The following is a 20,895-nucleotide window of genomic DNA, read 5'->3' as shown; positions in this document are numbered from 1 at the left end:
AGACAGGTTAACAAAGCTTCAAAATGCATGCCGTGTCCTTCATTCCATTCAACACCCGTCAGTAGCTCAATGCATGGAGGTGATCGGCTTAATGGTAGCAGCAATGGACATAGTACCCTTTGCACGCCTACATCTCAGACCGCTGCAATTGTGCATGCTAAGTCAGTGGAATGGGGATTACTCAGACTTGTCCCCTACTCTGAATCTGGATCAAGAGACCAGAAATTCTCTTCTATGGTGGCTTTCTCGGCCACATCTGTCCAGGGGGATGCCATTCAGCAGACCGGACTGGACAATTGTAACAACAGACGCCAGCCTACTAGGTTGGGGCGCTGTCTGGAATTCTCTGAAGGCTCAGGGACAATGGAATCAGGAGGAGAGTCTCCTACCAATAAACATTCTGGAATTGAGCAGTTCTCAATGCCCTTCTGGCTTGGCCCCAGTTAACAACTCGGGGGTTCATCAGGTTTCAGTCGGACAACATCACGACTGTAGCTTACATCAACCATCAGGGAGGGACAAGAAGCTCCCTAGCAATGATGGAAGTATCAAAGATAATTCGCTGGGCAGAGTCTCACTCTTGCCACCTGTCAGCAATCCACATCCCGGGAGTGGAGAACTGGGAGGCGGATTTCTTAAGTCATCAGACTTTTCATCCGGGGGAGTGGGAACTTCATCCGGAGGTCTTTGCCCAAATACTTCGACGTTGGGGCAAACCAGAGATAGATCTCATGGCGTCTCGACAGAACGCCAAGCTTCCTCGTTACGGGTCCAGATCCAGGGATCCGGGAGCGGTTCTGATAGATGCTTTGACAGCACCTTGGACCTTCGGGATGGCTTATGTGTTTCCACCCTTCCCGATGCTTCCTCGATTGATTGCCAGAATCAAACAGGAGAGAGCATCAGTGATTCTAATAGCGCCTGCATGGCCACGCAGGACTTGGTATGCAGATCTAGTGGACATGTCATCCTGTCCACCTTGGTCGCTACCTCTGAAACAGGACCTTCTGATCCAGGGTCCCTTCAAACATCAAAATCTAATTTCTCTGAAGCTGACTGCTTGGAAATTGAACGCTTGATTTTATCAAAACATGGTTTTTCTGAGTCAGTTATTGATACCTTAATACAGGCTAGGAAGCCTGTTACCAGAAAGATTTACCATAAGATATGGCGCAAATACTTATATTGGTGCGAATCCAAGAGTTACTCATGGAGTAAGGTTAGGATTCCGAGGATATTGTCTTTTCTACAAGAAGGTTTAGAAAAGGGTTTATCCGCTAGTTCCTTAAAGGGACAGATTTCAGCTCTGTCCATTCTTTTACACAAACGTCTGTCAGAAGTTCCGGACGTTCAAGCTTTTTGTCAGGCTTTAGCTAGGATCAAGCCTGTGTTTAAAACTGTTGCTCCACCATGGAGTTTGAACTTAGTTCTTAATGTTTTACAGGGGGTTCCGTTTGAACCCCTTCATTCCATTGATATCAAGTTGTTATCTTGGAAAGTTCTGTTTTTAATGGCGATTTCCTCGGCTCGAAGAGTCTCTGAGTTATCTGCCTTACATTGTGATTCTCCTTATCTGATTTTTCATTCAGACAAGGTAGTTCTGCGTACTAAACCTGGGTTCCTACCTAAGGTGGTCACTAACAGGAATATCAATCAAGAGATTGTGGTTCCATCTTTGTGTCCTAATCCTTCTTCGAAAAAGGAACGTCTGCTACACAATCTAGATGTAGTCCGTGCCCTGAAATTTTATCTACAGGCAACTAAGGATTTTCGACAAACGTCTTCCCTGTTTGTCGTTTATTCTGGTCAGAGGAGAGGTCAAAAAGCTTCGGCTACCTCTCTCTCCTTTTGGCTTCGTAGCATAATACGGTTAGCCTATGAGACTGCTGGACAGCAGCCTCCTGAAAGAATTACAGCACATTCTACTAGAGCTGTGGCTTCCACTTGGGCCTTTAAGAATGAGGCTTCTGTTGAACAGATTTGCAAGGCTGCAACTTGGTCTTCTCTTCATACTTTTTCCAAATTTTACAAATTTGACACTTTTGCTTCTTCGGAGGCTGTTTTTGGGAGAAAGGTTCTTCAGGCAGTGGTTCCTTCCGTATAAAGAGCCTGCCTGTCCCTCCCGTCATCCGTGTACTTTAGCTTTGGTATTGGTATCCCATAAGTAATGGATGATCCGTGGACTGGATACACTTAACAAGAGAAAACATAATTTATGCTTACCTGATAAATTTATTTCTCTTGTAGTGTATCCAGTCCACGGCCCGCCCTGTCACTTTAAGGCAGGTAATTTTTCCATTAAACTACAGTCACCACTGCACCCTATGGTTTTCCTTTCTCTGCATGTTTTCGGTCGAATGACTGGTAATGGCAGTTAGGGGAGGAGCTATGTAGCAGCTCTGCTGGGTGAATCCTCTTGCACTTCCTGTTGGGGAGGAGTTAATATCCCATAAGTAATGGATGATCCGTGGACTGGATACACTACAAGAGAAATAAATTTATCAGGTAAGCATAAATTATGTTTCTTCTGAACTTTAGACCTAGTGATATTGCATTGTCTTGTTATCTTGCATTTAATGATTATGCAAATCTACTGGCACTTTAAGATTGACAAGGAGGCCTTAAGCAGGTGCCCAGAGGCTGCGTTAAAGGGACATAAAACCACAATTTTTTTCTTTCATGATTCAGATAGGGCATACAATTTTAAACAACTTTCTAATTTACTTCAATTAGCAAATTTGCATTTATTTTATTGAAGGAGCAGCATTGCAATGCGCACACTTTGATTATTAGCTGATATATACTATGGCTAGCTGAACACATTATGTGAACCAATGACAAAAGGTATTTATGTGCAGCCACCAATCAGCACCTAGTTCCCAGTAGTGCATTGCTGCTTTTCTTGAGTCTACTTAGGTATTATTTTCAACAAAGCATACAAAGAGAACAATGCAAATTAGATAATAGAAGTTAATTGGAAAGTTGTTTAAAATTGTATTTTCTATCTGACCCATGAAAGAAAATGTTTGGGTTTCATGTCCCTTTAAGATAAGGGCATCACTGCTCAGCTGATTACTGCCTGAACTAATTCTGTGTAGAGGTAATTACCCTGTGCAGGGGGGAGCTGATGTTTAGTTTTACAGAAATGGTCCTTTGTCTTCTGCAGGTAAAGGTCTGGATTACAATGAGTCACATTCAGATCCCTGTAGTGTTTTTAATGATTACTTTCTCTTTTGTAAATTTACTTTACTGAAAATTGTGCTTGGGTTGAAAGTATCAATGTGTTTCACACCACTCACCCTGGCATGGGAAATAAAGTGCCACACAGAGCTTGTTAAAAAGAATACCTAGGTATGCCCAGTATGCTCATGTGTATTTATATATGTATATATGTATTTACACACACACACACACATATATATATGTATTTACACACACACACATATATATATGTATTTACACACACACACACATATATATATATTTACACACACACACATATATATATATATTTACACACACACACATATATATATATATTTACACACACACACATATATATATATATTTACACACACACACATATATATATATATTTACACACACACACATATATATATATATTTACACACACACACATATATATATGCATTGGAGCCATTTGTAGTCAAGTAGCTGAAAACATGTAAAATCATATTTATACATTATTAATTTTTAATAAAGTGTTTATCTATTTACTGTAAATTTTTCACACTCCAGTGTTCTTCTGTACATAGCAAAATATGTTCTATGTATTTATACATAGATATTCCTATATATATCTATACCTATATATAATCATCTATATATAGGTATAGATATATATTGTACCAAAATACCATCAGATATGTATAGAAATATTTATTTAAGAATAAATAGAACATATTCTGCTATGTGAAGAACATTGGAATGTTGGGGGTTACATTCTGAGTTTAGTGTCTCTTTAACCCCTGGGATGCCAAAGAATAAAACAACACAGTGGGGCCTATCTATCAAGCTCCGAACGGAGCTTGACGGCCCGTGTTTCTGGCGAGTCTTCAGACTCGCCAGAAACACAAGTTATGGAGCAGCGGTAACAAAGACGGCTGCTCCATAACCCTGTCCGCCTGCTCTGAGCAGGTGGACAGAGATCGCCACAATTCAACCCGATCGAGTACGATCGGGTTGATTGACACCTCCCTGCTGGTGGCCCATTGGCCGCGAGTCTGCAGGGGGTGGCGTTGCACCAGCAGCTCTTGTGAGCTGCTGGTGCAATGCTGAATACGGAGAGCGTATTGCTCTCCGCATTCAGCGATGTCTTGCGGACCTGATCCGCAGTATCGGATCAGGTCCGCAAGACATTTGATAAATAGGCCCCAGTGTGTATAAATCTGTTGCATCGGTCTGGCAGAAAACAGAATAACAGGACTTGATCCTAAAGAGTGAATGTTGTCAGCGCGTGCTACAGCTAAATATATATCTGACCTTCTGTAATATCAGTTACCGCGTCTGTTACCCATCCTGTATCGTTGCCTTCATTAGACGGAGATCAGGGTCCCTTGTCACGTTCTCTTTACCAAGTGCTCAGCTATACAGATATCAATATGTAACAAAAGTATTGCTAGAGATAATTATATGCACTTTAATGTTGACCATTACTTGTCTTCATTTATTACGTTTAATAATATGAATCATTTCAAAGGTCGTACATGAAGCTTCATTAATAGTAAAATGATTTGCAAGAATTGCTTGTGGGTGAGAAATGAATGGAGCTACTATTACTCATAAGTTGTTCCATTTATTTGTAATAAACTAGAAAATGAATGCTACAAATGATAAATTTGGAATAGTCGTAGGAAAATAGGATTTTCAGTAATTAAAGGAGCAGCAAAGTCAAAATTTAACTTTTATGATTCATATAGAGAGTGCAATTTTAAACCACTTTTCAATTTACCGCTCTTATCTAATTTGCATAATTATCTTGGTATCCTTAGTTGAAAAGCATATCTAGCAGCAGTACACTACTCAGAGCTAGCTGTTGATTGGTGGCTGCACATATTTGCCTCTTGTATTTGGCTTACTCGATTTGTTCAGCTAGCTGCCAGTAGTGCATTGCTGCTCCTTCAACAAAGGATACCAAGAAAATGAAGTAAATTTGATCATGATATAAACTGGAAAGCCGTTTAAAATGGTATGTTCTACCATAATCATGAAAGAAAAAAATAGGATGTAGTGTCCATTTAATGGCCTTTTGAAATTACCAACAAGCTGTTCACTAAATAGCGGGAATCTGTTACCAGATGCCATTTCATCATCCTATAGGTCAGTGTGTGATTCTGCACCACTAATGAACATTATTGTTTCTGCAGGTTTTGCCGTAGCCCAGTGTATAAACCAGCACACTTCATCGCCAGCACCGCCCCCCTCCCCACCTTCCAGCGGAAGCTCCAGCAGCAGCACCGGACCCTGCGATTCCCAGACAGCCAGCTCGACCTCCACTCCCTCTGCAACCCAAAGCCCGTCAGGTACTGGTCAAGGTCCGGCGAATCTTTAGTGCTGCGTAGTGCGCATTGCATGTCTCACGTTTTTGCTTCCATATTCTGTTCTGTGAGAAATCATTAAAAAGCCAAATGCAGTTGATTTATTAAATAGTTATTTTATCTTTTAATAATTCTGTTACTCTTTGTAGTTGATGGGTTGTTGTGGGTCAAACACCAATCATCCTGTTCAGCTTATGTTTTGTGTGTTTGTGGTTAGATGACACAGCGACAGCCTTGTTAGTCTAATTTCATTTTCCCTTTAGGTTAGAGTAAGTACAGATCATAAAAATAAACCCATTTCCCATAAGCTCTGGTCCCCTGTGCTAAGCTAAACAAAAAAATACTGAATATATTATCATCATCTTACAGCATAGGTTAGTAAAAATCTTTATTAACCCAAAAGTCTTAAAGTAAATGTAAATTTTGATGAATCAGTGCCCGTTTTTTAATAATCCTATTAAAAACATGGGCACTTTCATTCATCAAAATTTAAATTTCACTGCTTTTTAAAAAATACTTACCTTTTCTTTCTGCAAGCCGCTCCAGCGCTTCCTCCGCCCGTCGCAAGCCTCTGCCAACATCAGAAATGACGATTCCGGGGGGAAGCCGTGATTGGAGGATCCCGGAATCGTCATTCCTGACGTTAGAAGAGGCTTGCGACGGGCTGGAGAAGCCCTAAAGCGGCTTGCAGAAATAAAAGGTAAGTATTTTAACAAAAGCAGTGTAATTTAAAGTTTGATGAATGAAAGTGCCCCTGTTTTATGTAGGATTATTAAAAACCGGGCACTCATTCCTCAAACTTTACATTCACTTTAAACATAAAAGGCTAGATTACAAGTGGCGTCCGTATCAAATGAAGACCTTGTGTAAAGGGTTTTATATAGATATATATATATATACACACATACACGTTTTTTATGTATACACATACACATGTTTTTTATGTATTTATATACACATAAAAAATACAAATATACACATTTGAACACACACATACACTTTGGAGCCCTTTCCACTCAAATACCTGAAAACATAAAAAATCATTTTTATTTAATTTTAATATGTGTTTTACTGTTTATTTACTGTAAATATTTTACATTACAATGTTTTTCCCATAGAAGAAAATGTTCTTTGTATCATCATTTTGGAGATACATTGTTTGGTCCCTGATGGCTACATGGCTTCAAATGAATAACTTGGCATGTAAAGTCTTGAAAAAAGCTTAAAAATAAGCCGCAACCTTGACTATAATGTTATTGTTCTGGAACAGTTTTTAAAAGATTCATTAATAAAGGATGAACTTTGTAAAGGACCTGTGAGTGTCGTAAAATTGCAATAGATAGATATATTTAAAAATAAAAAGAACTTATTCTTCTATGTGAAGAACATTGGAATGTAAATATGAATAACTCACGTCGGGTTGAGCGCACTTGGTCTAATGAGGTGTTGGGTTAGCGTATGAGCGATAAGTGGGGGGTTTTTCTTCAGTGTGCCATTAATGTCTATGGGGGAAGACACGCCACTTGTAATCTAGCCTAAAGTAGGTTAGAGCTAGCCAATGTTCTAAAATTATTTTTGTTTAAGGCACAAACAAAAATCAGACAAAACAAGTAACATATAAATAAAGCGTTTGTATTTTCTATTGTGCAAAACAAAAACAATGTATAAAATGTCTGCTTCCTTAAGGGATATTTTAAGGCACAAATTATGTGACCTAAATCTTTAGAGCATGTGATTTCTGTAATACTGACTCTAGCTTACTTAACCCCGCAAAGGGATTAAACACATACGTAAAATCCTGCTTTGGAACCAAAGTTCTTGTAGGTCCCAAAAGGGACTTTACCTATTTTATTTTTTGTAACCCTGTTGCAGATCAGTAATGCAAAACGTGCACGCTCTAAAGGTTTACAGTTATTTTTGCATTAGCATTTGCCTTTAGCTTTGAAAGCTTTATTTGTAGCGCTTTACTTTGTCTGTGTCGTTATTAAAGTAACCTCTTTCTGTTACCTATTCTCTAAAAATAACTGAATTAATCATCTCATATGTCAGAATGTCCCAATAACAGCTGTCTGTTTAAGCCACTTTTGTAAGCTCCGTCCTTGGCAAGTCAGGAAACTCATTAATGCGCATGACATCATCACATGGGCCACTTTGGCTTTTATATTTATCAGATTGGACAAGACAAGTAAAATGGAAGTCTTGTATAGACACTTCACAGTAAGACATTGTCTTTTTTGAACAAATTGACCAGTGATATTTTTTCATCATTATTGTAATATGTGAATGAAATGACACTAGAGTCAGCATCAGTCAAATCATAAAGAAAAAGTTTTCTTGCACTAGGGGTGCATGTGTTTCACAGTCTGACGCGTTTTGTGCAAGCAACAAGCTTTGTCCTTCATCAGAGATTGCTACTATCAAGATATATTTATTTACATATCTTGGATTGTGGCAATAAAAATGTTGTTTAAATCCTGTATTTTAATGTCTGCCGACCAGTTGATCTCTCTTTGCCGCCTTGTTAGGAATCTTGCTGCCTTCGATGCATTTTTGTGACGTAGCCCTGTTGATGCCAGAAATCTTGTCCTACTCTTTAGATGTGTGATAATGATCCCAGTTCCTTATAATGGGCAGGTTTGGCACAAACACAGACTTCCATTAATCCAACAGTGTAATTATCAACCCCAAGTAGCTCACTAAAATAATATCAATTAACTGAAATAGTGAAGTGAATGGAATGGGCTTTTAACCACATTTAAATAGTACATTAAAAGCAGCGTTACTCTGATTCAGGGAGATTTTAGCTAAAACTGAATGATAACATGTTTATACCCTAAATATGCAGATATTCCTATACTGAATACAAATTAAGGAGCCTACAGAGGAAAATCCATTAAAAAACTGTAATTAAAGGATTATCCTGATGCAAATTAAATACTCTAATTTGTTAAAGCTTGTAACATGCACATTATTGGTCCCCTATGTGCAAAAAAGTTACACACATAGTTAAAGTCCCATTGCGGCTCAATGGCAAATCACTGTCAATTTCCTGCAATACTTGCATCCCATTGGTGAGCCTCACCTGTGCATTTAGAAGTCAAAACATGTATTAGAGTGGCGCTCGAAAGGGAGCTGAGGAGGAATGAGCTTATCTATCTATCAATATGAAAAATGCTATATTACTCTCTGTGGTATCTTAACAAAAAATCTGGCAGATCAATGTATTAATAGAAAACTATTTTTACTATATGGTAGTTTTTAAACACACTGTAATCATTTGATTTACACACAGTCTCACAAAACTACCATAAAAGAATAATTATCTATATAATAAAAGTAATAAAAATAAATCGGTGTGGCCACATCTAAAATGTATCCTTAGATCACTTAAAAACTTTAACAGTATCTAAACAAGCCTATGTAAAAAAATAGTATATGACTAAACAAAAAAATGAATCCTTTGTGTAAAGTAGTGAAAAAAGGACCATATATTATTTAGAATATTTCTCAAGCACTTACTGGATAACGTAAGTTAGTAAACATATACAAGATTGCAAGTTGATACTTTGTATGTGTCAGTACACACAAACAGTATATCATCTAATACAGTTGTTCAAATATGCATGTGTCAATATAAAACTTCTAACTCATAAAACTTCAGTTTTATAGAAAATTGTTCTCATATCTCACTGACATCTGTGAGGGGAGTCTGGGACTCGAATAGTGCCCAGATATTAGTTATGTCCTTTGTTCAAATCTAAAACCTAAAAAACATCAGTGTTTCCTAAACAGTCTTAGAGTTTTTTCCTGTAGCGTTGCTGCTTATATATCGGGCTCCCAAAGTAGTGTTAATCGAAATCACAAGTCACATATCAATAGAATATCAGATATCCTAACTTAGGTAAGGTTAGAGTCCTACTGACCGGTCAGTGTGATGCTGATGAATATAGATGTATTTATCTTACCCGGCCTCGGATCTGGTTAAACTCCTAGAAGTCACATTACCTGACAGACTCGGTCAGCCGAGTAAGATAAATACATCTATATTCATCAGCATCACACTGACCTGTCAGAGGCTTAGATACAAGATAATCACAGAGGTAAAAAGTATATTAATATAACTGTGCTGGTTATGCAAAACTGGGGAATGGGTAATAAAGGGATTATCTATCTTTTAAAACAATAAAAATTCTGGTGTAGACTGTCCCTTTAATACATTGATCTACCAGATTTTTTGTTAAGATACCACAGAGAGTAATATAGCATTTTTCATATTGCCTTTCGAGCGCCACTCCAATACATGTTTTGACTTCTATATCCTGTTTGACCACATACGAGAGAGTGTGGTGTAACCCTTTAGAGTTGGCATTGAGGACTAGATAAGAGTCCAGATTAACACTTTTTTCTCACCTGTGTATTTATTTTGCAGGTGGTTAGACACAATGTATGGTAGTATCAGTTGGGACATGCTCTAATTTTTGCATCAGAAACATAAAACATGAAACATAAAATGCTGATGTTTTTCTGTCCTTTGCTAATTTAGTTTTTCTTCTTCACCACAATAGTATTACAATTTTCAATGGTTTGTGAAAAAAAAGACAGTACTAACAGACGTACGCTTCTAACAGACGTACGCTACTAACAGATGTACGCTACTAACAGACGTACACTGTTAACAGATGTACGCTAACAACAGACGTACACTACTAACAGACCTACCCTACTAACAGACCTACCCTACTAAAAGACATACACTACTAACAGACGTACGCTACTAACAGACATACGCTAACAGACCTACCCTACTAACAGACGTACCCTACTAACAGACGCACACTACTAACAGACCTACCCTACTAACAGATAGCTCAGCATGCTAAGGCACTGTGGCTGGCTCTGTAGCAACCCAAGGGTTGCAGGTTCGAACCCCGGTGAGGTCCACTCAGCCATTCATCCTTCTGAGGTCGATAAAGTGAGTAGCGCCTTGAGACCCTTACGGGTGATTAGCCGCGCTTTACAAGTACCCAATACAATACAATGTATTCTAGTAACAGACGTAAGCTACTAACGGGCATACGCTACTAGCAGACGAACGCCACTAATAGAATAGACAGACGTACAGACTTACACTACTTATCAGTGTACACATTATCTCATGGGACAAATTTGATTGAAATGAGTGAGAAACAAGTAGCACACAGATGCACTGAGACCAAGGCAGGAAGAAAACATATTAAATGTATAGATTTATTAGTTATGAAACAGGTTGGTACAAGGCTATCATAAAGCTCCGTTAGATATAATGTGGCACTTAGAGGTATAACTATGTTACTAAATTGCATGCATTTGTTTCATTGTCTCTGTCTAACCTTACAGTTTAACATGTCCTCTAACCTCTTGCTCGTTCCTGTTTGTATTTGCCTCTGTTCACTGTTAAATCCTTTATTATCTGTCCCTGTTTCCCTCTAGTAAGGTCTGGCAGGAAAGGAAGACGGCGAGTCTTTAGTCTGTCGGAGGCAGACAGCCATGGCGGACACTGGGTTTAGGTCCTCAAGCTGCAGCTGTCTCAACGAGTCTCTCAAAATCAATTCAGGCAGGTTCCTTACATAAGCTTAAGGCCATTTCATTGATCACATCAGCACCACTCAGCCGCTGCTCTTTATAGCTGCCCAGCATGCAGCAACACTTTATATTTATATATATACATCTTTATACAATGACCTACACGCCATCTGACAACCTGTTGCCCATGTGACGCATGTTTTAGTTCAGTGTATTGGTTGTATAACACCTGTTGGTGCAATAGTGTAACGTATCCATTAATTAATTAAAGGGTTAATCATACTAAAGATAAAAAGTGATAAAACACATAGACAAAGTTACACTTCTGGAAAACCCCTATTCTGCTCCACATGAGGAATTGACAGCATGCACCTGATTGGTTCACCAGCTGTATCCTCATACAGAAACACAACTTTGACTATGTATTTAATGTAATCTATTGTTAAACAAATCTCCTTTAAAGGGACAGTGCACACCAATTTTCATATAACTGCATGTAACAGACACTACTATAAAGAATAATATGCACAGATACTGATATAAAAATCCAGTATAAAACTGTTTAAAATTTACTTAGAAGCTTCCAGTTTAGCTCTGTTTAAAAGGTTACGGGAACACCCACTGCAAGTGGGAAATAGCAGACACTCCCCCCTCCCCCTTCCTTTGTATATGAAAAGACCCTTTACACAAACAGAAGCAAGCTGGATGGAGTAGGTATATGACGGTATTCTCCTAAAACTTTGGGGCTTGGTTAGGAGTCTGAAAATCAGAGCAATGTTATTTAAAAATAAGCAAAACTATACATTTAAAAAAACAACAACTTTATGGGCTATGTCAATAGATAATCTACAAAACATTTATGCAAAGAAAAAACGAGTGTATAATGTTCCTTTAACTATGTGCTTTGACACAATAGAGTATTTTATTTTTACACCACAGTGCCCCTTTAAAGGGCAAAGTAAAGTCAAAATTTAACTTAAATTGATTTAGACAGAGTATACCATTTTAAACAACTTTCCAATTTACTTCTATTATTAATTGTGCTTAGGTCTCTTGGTATCCTTTGTTAAAGAGTAATGCTAGGTGAGTTTAGGAGCGTGCATGTGGCACCAGTTTATAGCAATGCTATACATAGTTACAAACACCGCTGTCATAGACTGCTATAGACACGTGCACGCTCCTGAGCTCTTATCAGCCTAGCTAGGTTTAGTCTTCAACAAAGAATACCAAAGGAACAATGAAAGTTTGATAATATAGGTAAATTGGAAAGTTGTGTAAAATTGCTGCCCTATCTGATTGATGAAAGTGTAATTTAGACTTTACTGTCCCTTTAACAGTAACTACTGCTTAGAATTGCCTGATAATAATAAGCTCCAAAGAAACCATTAAAAAAACTTCCAAATAAAAACTAAATTCAAGTCTCCTTAACCCACACAAGGCCAGCGCTACGTACAGTGAAGTCCCCAGGATTGGCGCTATCACACCTGGGCAGCAGAACGTGCCAGCACCTGATTTCTTCCTAAGATTCCTTCCTCTTGGCTTCTCAAGATCATTTTTATTTGCTTGTTATTGGTTCATTGTTTGTAAAGCTGTTCCTCTGTGCTGCAAGTGTGCTCTGTTTGCTTGCAGTGTGTCCTAATGTGCTGGATGTGCCATTTTACCTAATCATTTTAGATCAGGCTATCTCAGCTTGCATTGGCTCGAGGACTCTCATTTTATATATATATATATATATATATTTATTATTTTGTTTATCAAATTATTTCTCTAGCCCTTTTGAAACAAGCTTAATGTTAAGGGGACAGTTTACCCTATATGTTCTCTACTTTAATTTCCAATGATCCATTTTACCTGCCGGAGTGTATTCAATTATTTACACATAGCTCCTTTACTTTTATTTCTGCATTTGAAATAGTTGATTTTTCCCCCCCTGTGGTATCCCTAACTATTCTAACCTAGCCCTATTTCTTTACTTAAAGGGACAGTCAACACCAAAATTGTTATTGTTTAAAAAGATATATAACACCCTTACTACCCATCTCCCAGCTTTGCACAAACAACATTGTTATATTAATATACTTTATAACATTTAAACCTCTAAATTTGTGCCTGTTTAAGCCACTAAAGACAGCCTCTTATCATATGCTTTTGTATTTGCTTTTCACAACAGGAGACTGCTAGTTCATGTGAGCCATATAGATAACATTGTGCTTACGCCCATGGGCTCTGCACAACACAGCTAAAATGCAAGACAATAGATAATAAACAGTCACAGTCATGTGATCAGGGGGCTGGAAGAAGGTTCCTAGATACAAGGTAATCACAGAGGTAAAAAGTACATTAATATAACTGTTTTGGTTGTGCAATACTGGGGAATGGATAATAAAGGGATTATCTATCTTTTTAAACAATAAAAATGTGACTATCCCTTTAAGTATAGGTTAAAGAAAAAGCCAGCAGAAGGATTTACACTCCCAGTAAGAGGTAGAGGACATAATCAATAAAATGTTAATTTCTTTCCTAAAATATGGTGAGTCCACGGCTTGAGTAATTACTGTTGGGAATATCTCTCCTGGCCAGCAGGAGGAGGCAAGGAGCACCACAGTTAAACTGCTAAGTATCACTCCCTTACCCACAACCCCCAGTCATTTTTTTTGCCTTCGGTGCATGGAGGAGATGAAGTTTAGGTGTCTGAAAGAAAAATTTGATTTAATCTACAAGCAAGTTTTAGGGTATAGCTGTATTCCACATCATTCCTTGCAGTCGGGTAGTGGTGGGTTTAAAGCAGTTAGGAACTTGCAAATAGGTACTTACTGCGTTTTCCTAACAATTGCTGCCCTCGTTTAGAAAGCCAGAGTTGGCTACTCTGTTCTTTCTTTTTCAAAGGTCTCTGTGAGGAACTGTGTCCTCTCATACCTTGTAACTGTCTACATGCTGGACAGTGGAGCAGGTAAGTGCTTTTTCTTCCAATTGGGGAAACCCAATTATTCTTGGAACAAGGGGAAACAAGCAAAGAAACCTGCAGCTGATTCCAAATCAGCATGAAGGGTTAGCCCCCGATCCGGGATCAGATCAGGTGGGGGGCAGACTTTCTCAGTTCTCTCAAGCCTGGATATGAGATGTCCCAGATCCCTGGACTGTGGACATAGTATCCCAGGGTTACAAATTGTAATTCAAGACTTTTCCTCCCAGAGGCAGATTCCTTCTCTCAAGATTATCTGCAGACCAGATAAAGAGAGAGGCGTTCTTGAAATGTATACAACATCTTTCCTCCCTGGGAGTGATAGTTTCCGTTCCAGTGCAGGAACAGGGTCTCGGGTTCTACTCCAACCTATTTGTGGTTCCCAAAAAAGAGTGAACTTTCCGTCCCATTCTAGACTTGAAGTGTCTAAACAAGTTTCTCAAAGTTCCATCCTTCAAGATGGAGACTATACGCTCCATTCTTCCTTTAGTACAAGAGGGTCAGTTCATGACAACCATAGACCTAAAGGATGTGTATCTTCATGTTCTTATTCACAGGGACATCACAGATTCCTGAGATTTGCCTTTCTGGACAAACATTTCCAGTTTGTGGCCCTTCCATTTGGTCTAGCCACGGCTCCTAGAATTTTTTCAAAGGTTCTGGTGGCTCTTTTGGCAGTGATCCGTTCTCGTGGAATTGCTGTGGCACCCTACCTGGACGACATATTGGTTCTAGCGCCATCTTTTCAACAAGCAAAATCTCACACAGAGATATTCTTGTCTTTTCTTCGTTCCCATGGATGGAATGTGAATCTGGAAAAAGCTGCCTTTCCCCTGATACAAGAGTAGTGTTCTTAGGGACCATAATAGATTCTCTATTGATGAAGATTTTTCTGACAAAGGTCAGGAAAAACAAAATAATTTCCTCTTGTCTCTCTCTTCAGGCTACTGCTCATCCTTCAGTGGCTCAATGCATGGAGTTAATCAGCCTGATGATGGCTTCCATGGACATCATTCCTTTTGCTTGATTCCATTTGAGAGCTCTCCAGTTGTGCATCCTCAGACAATGGAATGGCGACCATGCAGATCTATCTCAGAGAATAGAGTTAGATCAGTCTTCAATGGATTCTCTCCCGTGGTGCATTTCTCAGGAACATTTGTCTCAGGGCCCATGCTTTCGGAGACCTTCCTTGGTGATCGTGACCACGGACGCCAGCCTGTTAAAAGCTCAGGGCCTTTGCACTCGGGAGGAGTCTGCTCTTCCCATCAATATCTTGGAATTGAGGGCGATTTACAACGCTCTTTTGGCTTGGCCTCAGTTGTCCCCAGCCCAGTTTATCACGTTCCAGTCAGACAACATAACCTCTGCGGCTTACATCAATCACCAGGGAGGAACTCTGAGTTCCTTAGCCATGAAGGAGGTTACTCGGATACTTTAGTCTGCAGAGACCCACAATTGCTGTCTATCTGCCATCCACATTCCAGGAGTAGACAACTGGGAAGTGGATTTTCTGAGCAGACAGACTTTTCATCTCATGGAGTGTTAACTCCATCCGGAGGTGTTTTCCAGCTGAGTTCTCAAATGGGGGGTGCAAGAGTTAGATCTGATGGCGTTCCGTCAGAACACCAAGCTTCCAAGGTAAGGTTCAAGGTCTAGAGATCCGGAGGCTGTTCTGATAGATATTCTGGCGGTTCCTTGGGTTTTCAGGTTGGCATACCTGTTTCCTCAGTTTGCTCTCCTTCCACTAGTCATTGCTTGTATCAAACAGTAGAGGGCGTCTGTAATTCTTATAGCCCCTGCATGGCCTCGCAGGATCTGGTTTGCAGACCTAGTTGAGATGTCATCTCTCCCACCTTGGAGACTACCTCTGAGGAAGGACCTCCTGATTCAGGGTCCCTTCCTTCATCCAAATCTCGTTTCTCTGAAGCTGACTGCTTTGAGATTGAACGCTTAATTTTGTCTAAGCGTGGTTATTCTGAGTCGGTCATTGAGACCATGATTCAGGCTTGCAAGTCTGTTACTAGAAAGATTTACCATAAGATATGGCGTAAATATCTTTATTGGTGTGAATCCAAACGCTACTCTTGGAGTAGAATTAGAATTCCTAGAATTGTATCTTTTCTTCAGGAAGGCCTGGAGAAGGGATTGTCAGTCAGTACCCTGAAGGGTCAGATTTCTGCTTTATCAGTTTTACTACATAAACGTTTGGCGGATGTGCCAGATGTGCAATCTTTTTGTCAGGCCTTGGTCAGAATCAGGCCTGTCTTTAAATGGACACTAAACCCAAAATCTTTCTTTCATGATTCAGATAGATAATACAAATTTAAACAACATTCCAATTTACTTCTATTATTTATTTTGCTTCATCGTTCAGATATCCTTTGTTGAAGAAATGCACATGGGTGAGCCAATCACATGAGACTTGTATGTACAGCAACCAATTAACAGCTACTGAGCCTATCTAGATATGCTTTTCAGCAACGAATATCAAGAGAATAAAACAAATTAGATAATAGAAGTAAATAAAAAAGTTGCATATTCTTTCTAAATCATGAAAGAAAAAAATTGTGTTTCATGTCCCTTTAAGTCTGTTGCTCCTCCTTGGAGCTTTAACCTTGTTCTTCAAGTTTTAAAGCTGTCTGCGTTTGAGCCGTTGCATTCCATAGACATTAAGTTGTTATCTTGGAAGGTTTTGTTTCTTTTTGCTATCTCTTCTGCTCGAAGAGTCTCGGAACTCTCAGCTCTGCAGTGTGATTCCCCTTATCTTATTTTCCATGCCGATAAGGCGGTTCTTTGTACTAAGTTAGGTTTCCTTCCTAAGGTTGTTGCTAATAGAAATATCAATCAGGAAATTGTTGTTTCCTCTCTGTGTCCTAATCCTTCTTCTTCCAAAAAACGTTTGTTACACAATTTGGATGTTGTACTTACAAGCGACTAAGGATTTTTGCCAGTCCTCTTCCCTCTTTGTCTGTTTCTCTGGGAAACGTTAAGGTCAGAAAGCTACTGCTACTACTCTTTCTTTTTGGTTACAAAGTATAATTTGTTTGACTTATGAGACTGCTGGACAGCAGCCTCCTGAGAGAATTACGGCTCATTCCACAAGAGCTGTTTCCTCTTCTTGGGCTTTCAAAAATTAATCTTCTGTGGAGCAAATTTGCAAGGCTGCAATTTGGTCTTCTCTGCATACTTTTTCAAAATTTTACAAATTTGATATTTTTGCCTCAGCTAAGGCTTCTTTTGGGAGAAAAGTTCTTGAAGTGGTGGTGCCTTCTGTTTAAGACTGCCTGTCTTGTCCCTCCCTATTTATCTGTGTCCTCTAGCTTGGGTATTGGTTCCCAACAGCAATTACTCAAGCCATGGACTCACCATATCTTAGGAAAGAAAAACAAAATGTATGCTTACCTGATAAATTTATTTCTTTATGGATATGGTGAGTCCACGGCCCCACACTTTATTTTAAGACAGTTCCTCTTTTGACTATAACCTCAGGCACCTCTACACCTTGTGTTACTCCTTTTTCTCTATTTCCCTTCGGTCGAATGACTGAGGGTTGTGGGTAAGCATAGTTGCCAACATTTGAAAACAATTTCCAGGGACACTTTGCAGCTATCAATTACCTGCATGAAATGTTTAACCACACCCCCTGCCCTAAAGCCCCACCCACTTTGCCAAACCCACATAATTAGCATAATTTAGCTCCACCTATTTTTCTATGGTGCAGAATAAATATATATATAATTAAAATATGAAAATAGAAGTAGAATGTACAGAATGGAATTAATTAAATAAATGGCCCATGCATCATATTCTACTGCTATCTCATTGTGTTGAAAACATTCCAATTCTGTGTACACCAGAACTTGTATTGGTTTAAAAGATAGATAATCCCTTTATTACCAATTCCCTAGTTTTGCATAACCAACACAGTTATAAAAATACACGTTTTACTTCTGTAAATACCTGGTATCTAAGCTTCAGCAAACTGCCCCCTTATTTCAGTTCTTTTGACTGACATCAATTTTAGCCAATCAGAGCTGGCTCCCTGGAACTCCACATGCGTGAGCACAGTGTTATCTATATGACACACATGAACTAACACCCTCTAGTGGTGAAACACTGTCAAAATGCCCTGAGAGAAGAGGTGGTCATAATAAGCAAAGCTATAACATGAATATTTATAGCACGGTGTGTTATAAAGAGACAACTGATTATATGTAGCATTTGTTTCTATATACATTCATACTACAGGGAGAAATCTAGATCAGCTAATAAGGAGTTATATCACCAGCAGACTGGTTATATACACCCTGTACAAACAGCTGGCATTCTGGCTATACACATTTTCCTGCCCTCTGCTGCAGGAAGTGCCGACATTTTGCAGAGTGTGGGATTTTTAGTTGTGTGATACGAGGCTCAAGTGGGCCATATGTTATGCAGGGGGGCACATAGGGGCCAGACACTGTGGAGGTGGGCATATGGGGACAAGATATAAGATATTATGCAGGGGGAACATTGGGTCCAGACATTGTGCAGGGGACACACATGGGGACCAGATAATATGCAGGGGCCACGTCACATGGGGACCAGATATTAGGAAGGTGGCACATCATGGGGACCAGCAATTATGCAGGGGGGAACATAGGGGACAAACATTTTGCAAGGGGCACATTAGGGACCAGATATTATGCAGGGTGGGGCATATGGGGGCCAGACATTGTACAGGGGGGCACATGGGGAACAGATAGCATGCAGGGGGCACATGGGGGGCAGATATTATGTAGAGGGGGCACATGGGTGGCAGATATTTATGCAGGGTTAGCACTAAGGGGCAAAATATTATGAAGGGGGGATGGGGGCTATATATTATATGCTGGGTGACACATGTGGGCTATATATTATGTAGGGGGGGACATGGAATGCCTATCTCAATACTGTTAGCAAATAATCTACCACTCAGCTGTTATTTGTTATATCTGCTGGTAGAGATATTTTTCAGTAAAGCTTCTTAATTTTTGAATTACCCTGGCTATATTATTAGCAAATGATCTGCCACTGTTCTAATATAGAGAGTTTATTTGTTATCTAATCTGTTGGTTCTGTAAGTACAGATATTTTGTAGTAAAGCTTCAGAAGCTTTACTACATCTGTACTTACAGAACCAACAGATAATAACAAATAAACTCTGTATATTATAACAGTGACAGATCATTTGCTAATAATATAGCCAGGGTAATTCAAAAATTAAGAAGCTTTACTGAAAAATATCTCTACCAGCAGATATAACAAATAAACTGCATATAACAGTGGCAGATCATTTGCTAATATCAGTCAGGGTAATTCAAAAATTAAGAAGCTTTACTCTTTTTTAATTACCCCTCAGATTTGCGAATTATCTACCTGCTGGTTGTTACAGTTAGTTTATAATTTGTCATTTTATTACCCTTTTTTCCTAGCATAACAGACTAAGTCTGACAAATAAAACTTAAGTCACAAAAAATGTTATTAATATTGTTTTAAATAATTAATTGGTGTTTCAGTCTGACAAATTAAAATAAGTAAAAAAAAATGTTATTAATATTTTTTTAAATAATTTTGGTGTTACAGTCGGTATTAGCAGCAGCTGAGCTGGCTAAAACTTTTTTATTGCAGCCTGAGCTGAGCCGGTTCATTTATGCAGGGCTGAGTTTCACCTCTCTGGTCCAGATCGGCTCAAGTCAGAGGATTAGGCCCCGGGCGTGTGTGCGACAGTAGTTACACTCTCACCTGCTCTGTCAGACAGTACTGTGTCCCTCCTGCCTGCTGCCGCATGTTGAGAACTTACACTGAGTCTAGTGAGCGGCAACGCGGGGTGGTCACATGAGATGCCTGGTGACGTCACCTCTGCTCGTCGCTGCTGCTGACCGCTCGATATTGGAGAATTAAAAATTCAAAGGAGGAGGGCCTCAGAGTGGCACGATTGTGCTAGCTAACTCAAAAAGCGCTGCAGCCTGCTACTCTTGCCGGGACAGTCCGGGACATTTAAATGGCCGTGACGCGGTCCCAAATTCCGGGACTGTCCCCGGAAAAAACGGGACAGTTGGCAAGTATGGGTAAGGGAGTGATACTTAGCAGTTTAACTGTGGTGCTCTTTGCCGCCTCCTGCTGGCCAGGAGTGATATTCTTAACAGTAATTACTCAAGCCGTGGACTCACCATATCCGGAAAGAAATACATTTATCAGGTTAGCATAAATTTTGTTTTTTCACTTGTTCTAAGTAATGGGCTTTGATTTACAGAGATAATATAAAGAAGCGTGTGTGCAGAAAGTGATAAACTAAGGATATCTGATTTCCCTGATTTCATTTTGATGGGCTGTGGTTTCAAAGAACAAAAACAGCTATTTTCAAATACATGCATAAACCTAAAGGAGCAATTTCAAATACAATTTATAATCGGCAGCTGCTATAACAAGTTATTGGTGAATCTGTGTCCAAAGTAGCATTCTGGCACTTTTCATCTCGGCTGCGGTTGTAGTATTTAATAAATTAGTTTTCTTATCAATTAATGATGTATATCAGCAATTACACTTAAATATTATATTTATATATACACAAAATGGATTATGTTTAATCATGTCCCTTTCATTTTTATTTTATTTTTAAAGCTATTATAGGAACTTTTCTCCAACATAGGTGTGTCCGGTCCACGGCGTCATCCTTACTTGTGGGATATTCTCTTCCCCAACAGGAAATGGCAAAGAGCCCAGCAAAGCTGGTCACATGATCCCTCCTAGGCTCCGCCTACCCCAGTCATTCTCTTTGCCGTTGTACAGGCA

At 39.3% G+C, this 20,895-nt stretch overlaps 1 protein-coding gene across 1 annotated transcript in view; it reads left to right on the top strand.

Annotated features, from left to right (window-relative positions):
* The window catches only part of CLEC16A (C-type lectin domain containing 16A), a 641,924-nt gene that overhangs the window by 574,811 nt on the left and 46,218 nt on the right, over window positions 1-20,895 (top strand). Inside the window, exon 16 of the mRNA XM_053694266.1 lies at window positions 5,388-5,555. Coding sequence (XP_053550241.1) covers window positions 5,388-5,555 — 168 coding nt within the window. The remainder of the gene's footprint in view (window positions 1-5,387; window positions 5,556-20,895) is intronic.

This window comes from Bombina bombina, chromosome 11 (assembly GCF_027579735.1).
Source record: "Bombina bombina isolate aBomBom1 chromosome 11, aBomBom1.pri, whole genome shotgun sequence".
Lineage (NCBI taxonomy): Eukaryota > Metazoa > Chordata > Amphibia > Anura > Bombinatoridae > Bombina > Bombina bombina.
This window is presented reverse-complemented; position numbering and strand designations above follow the sequence as displayed.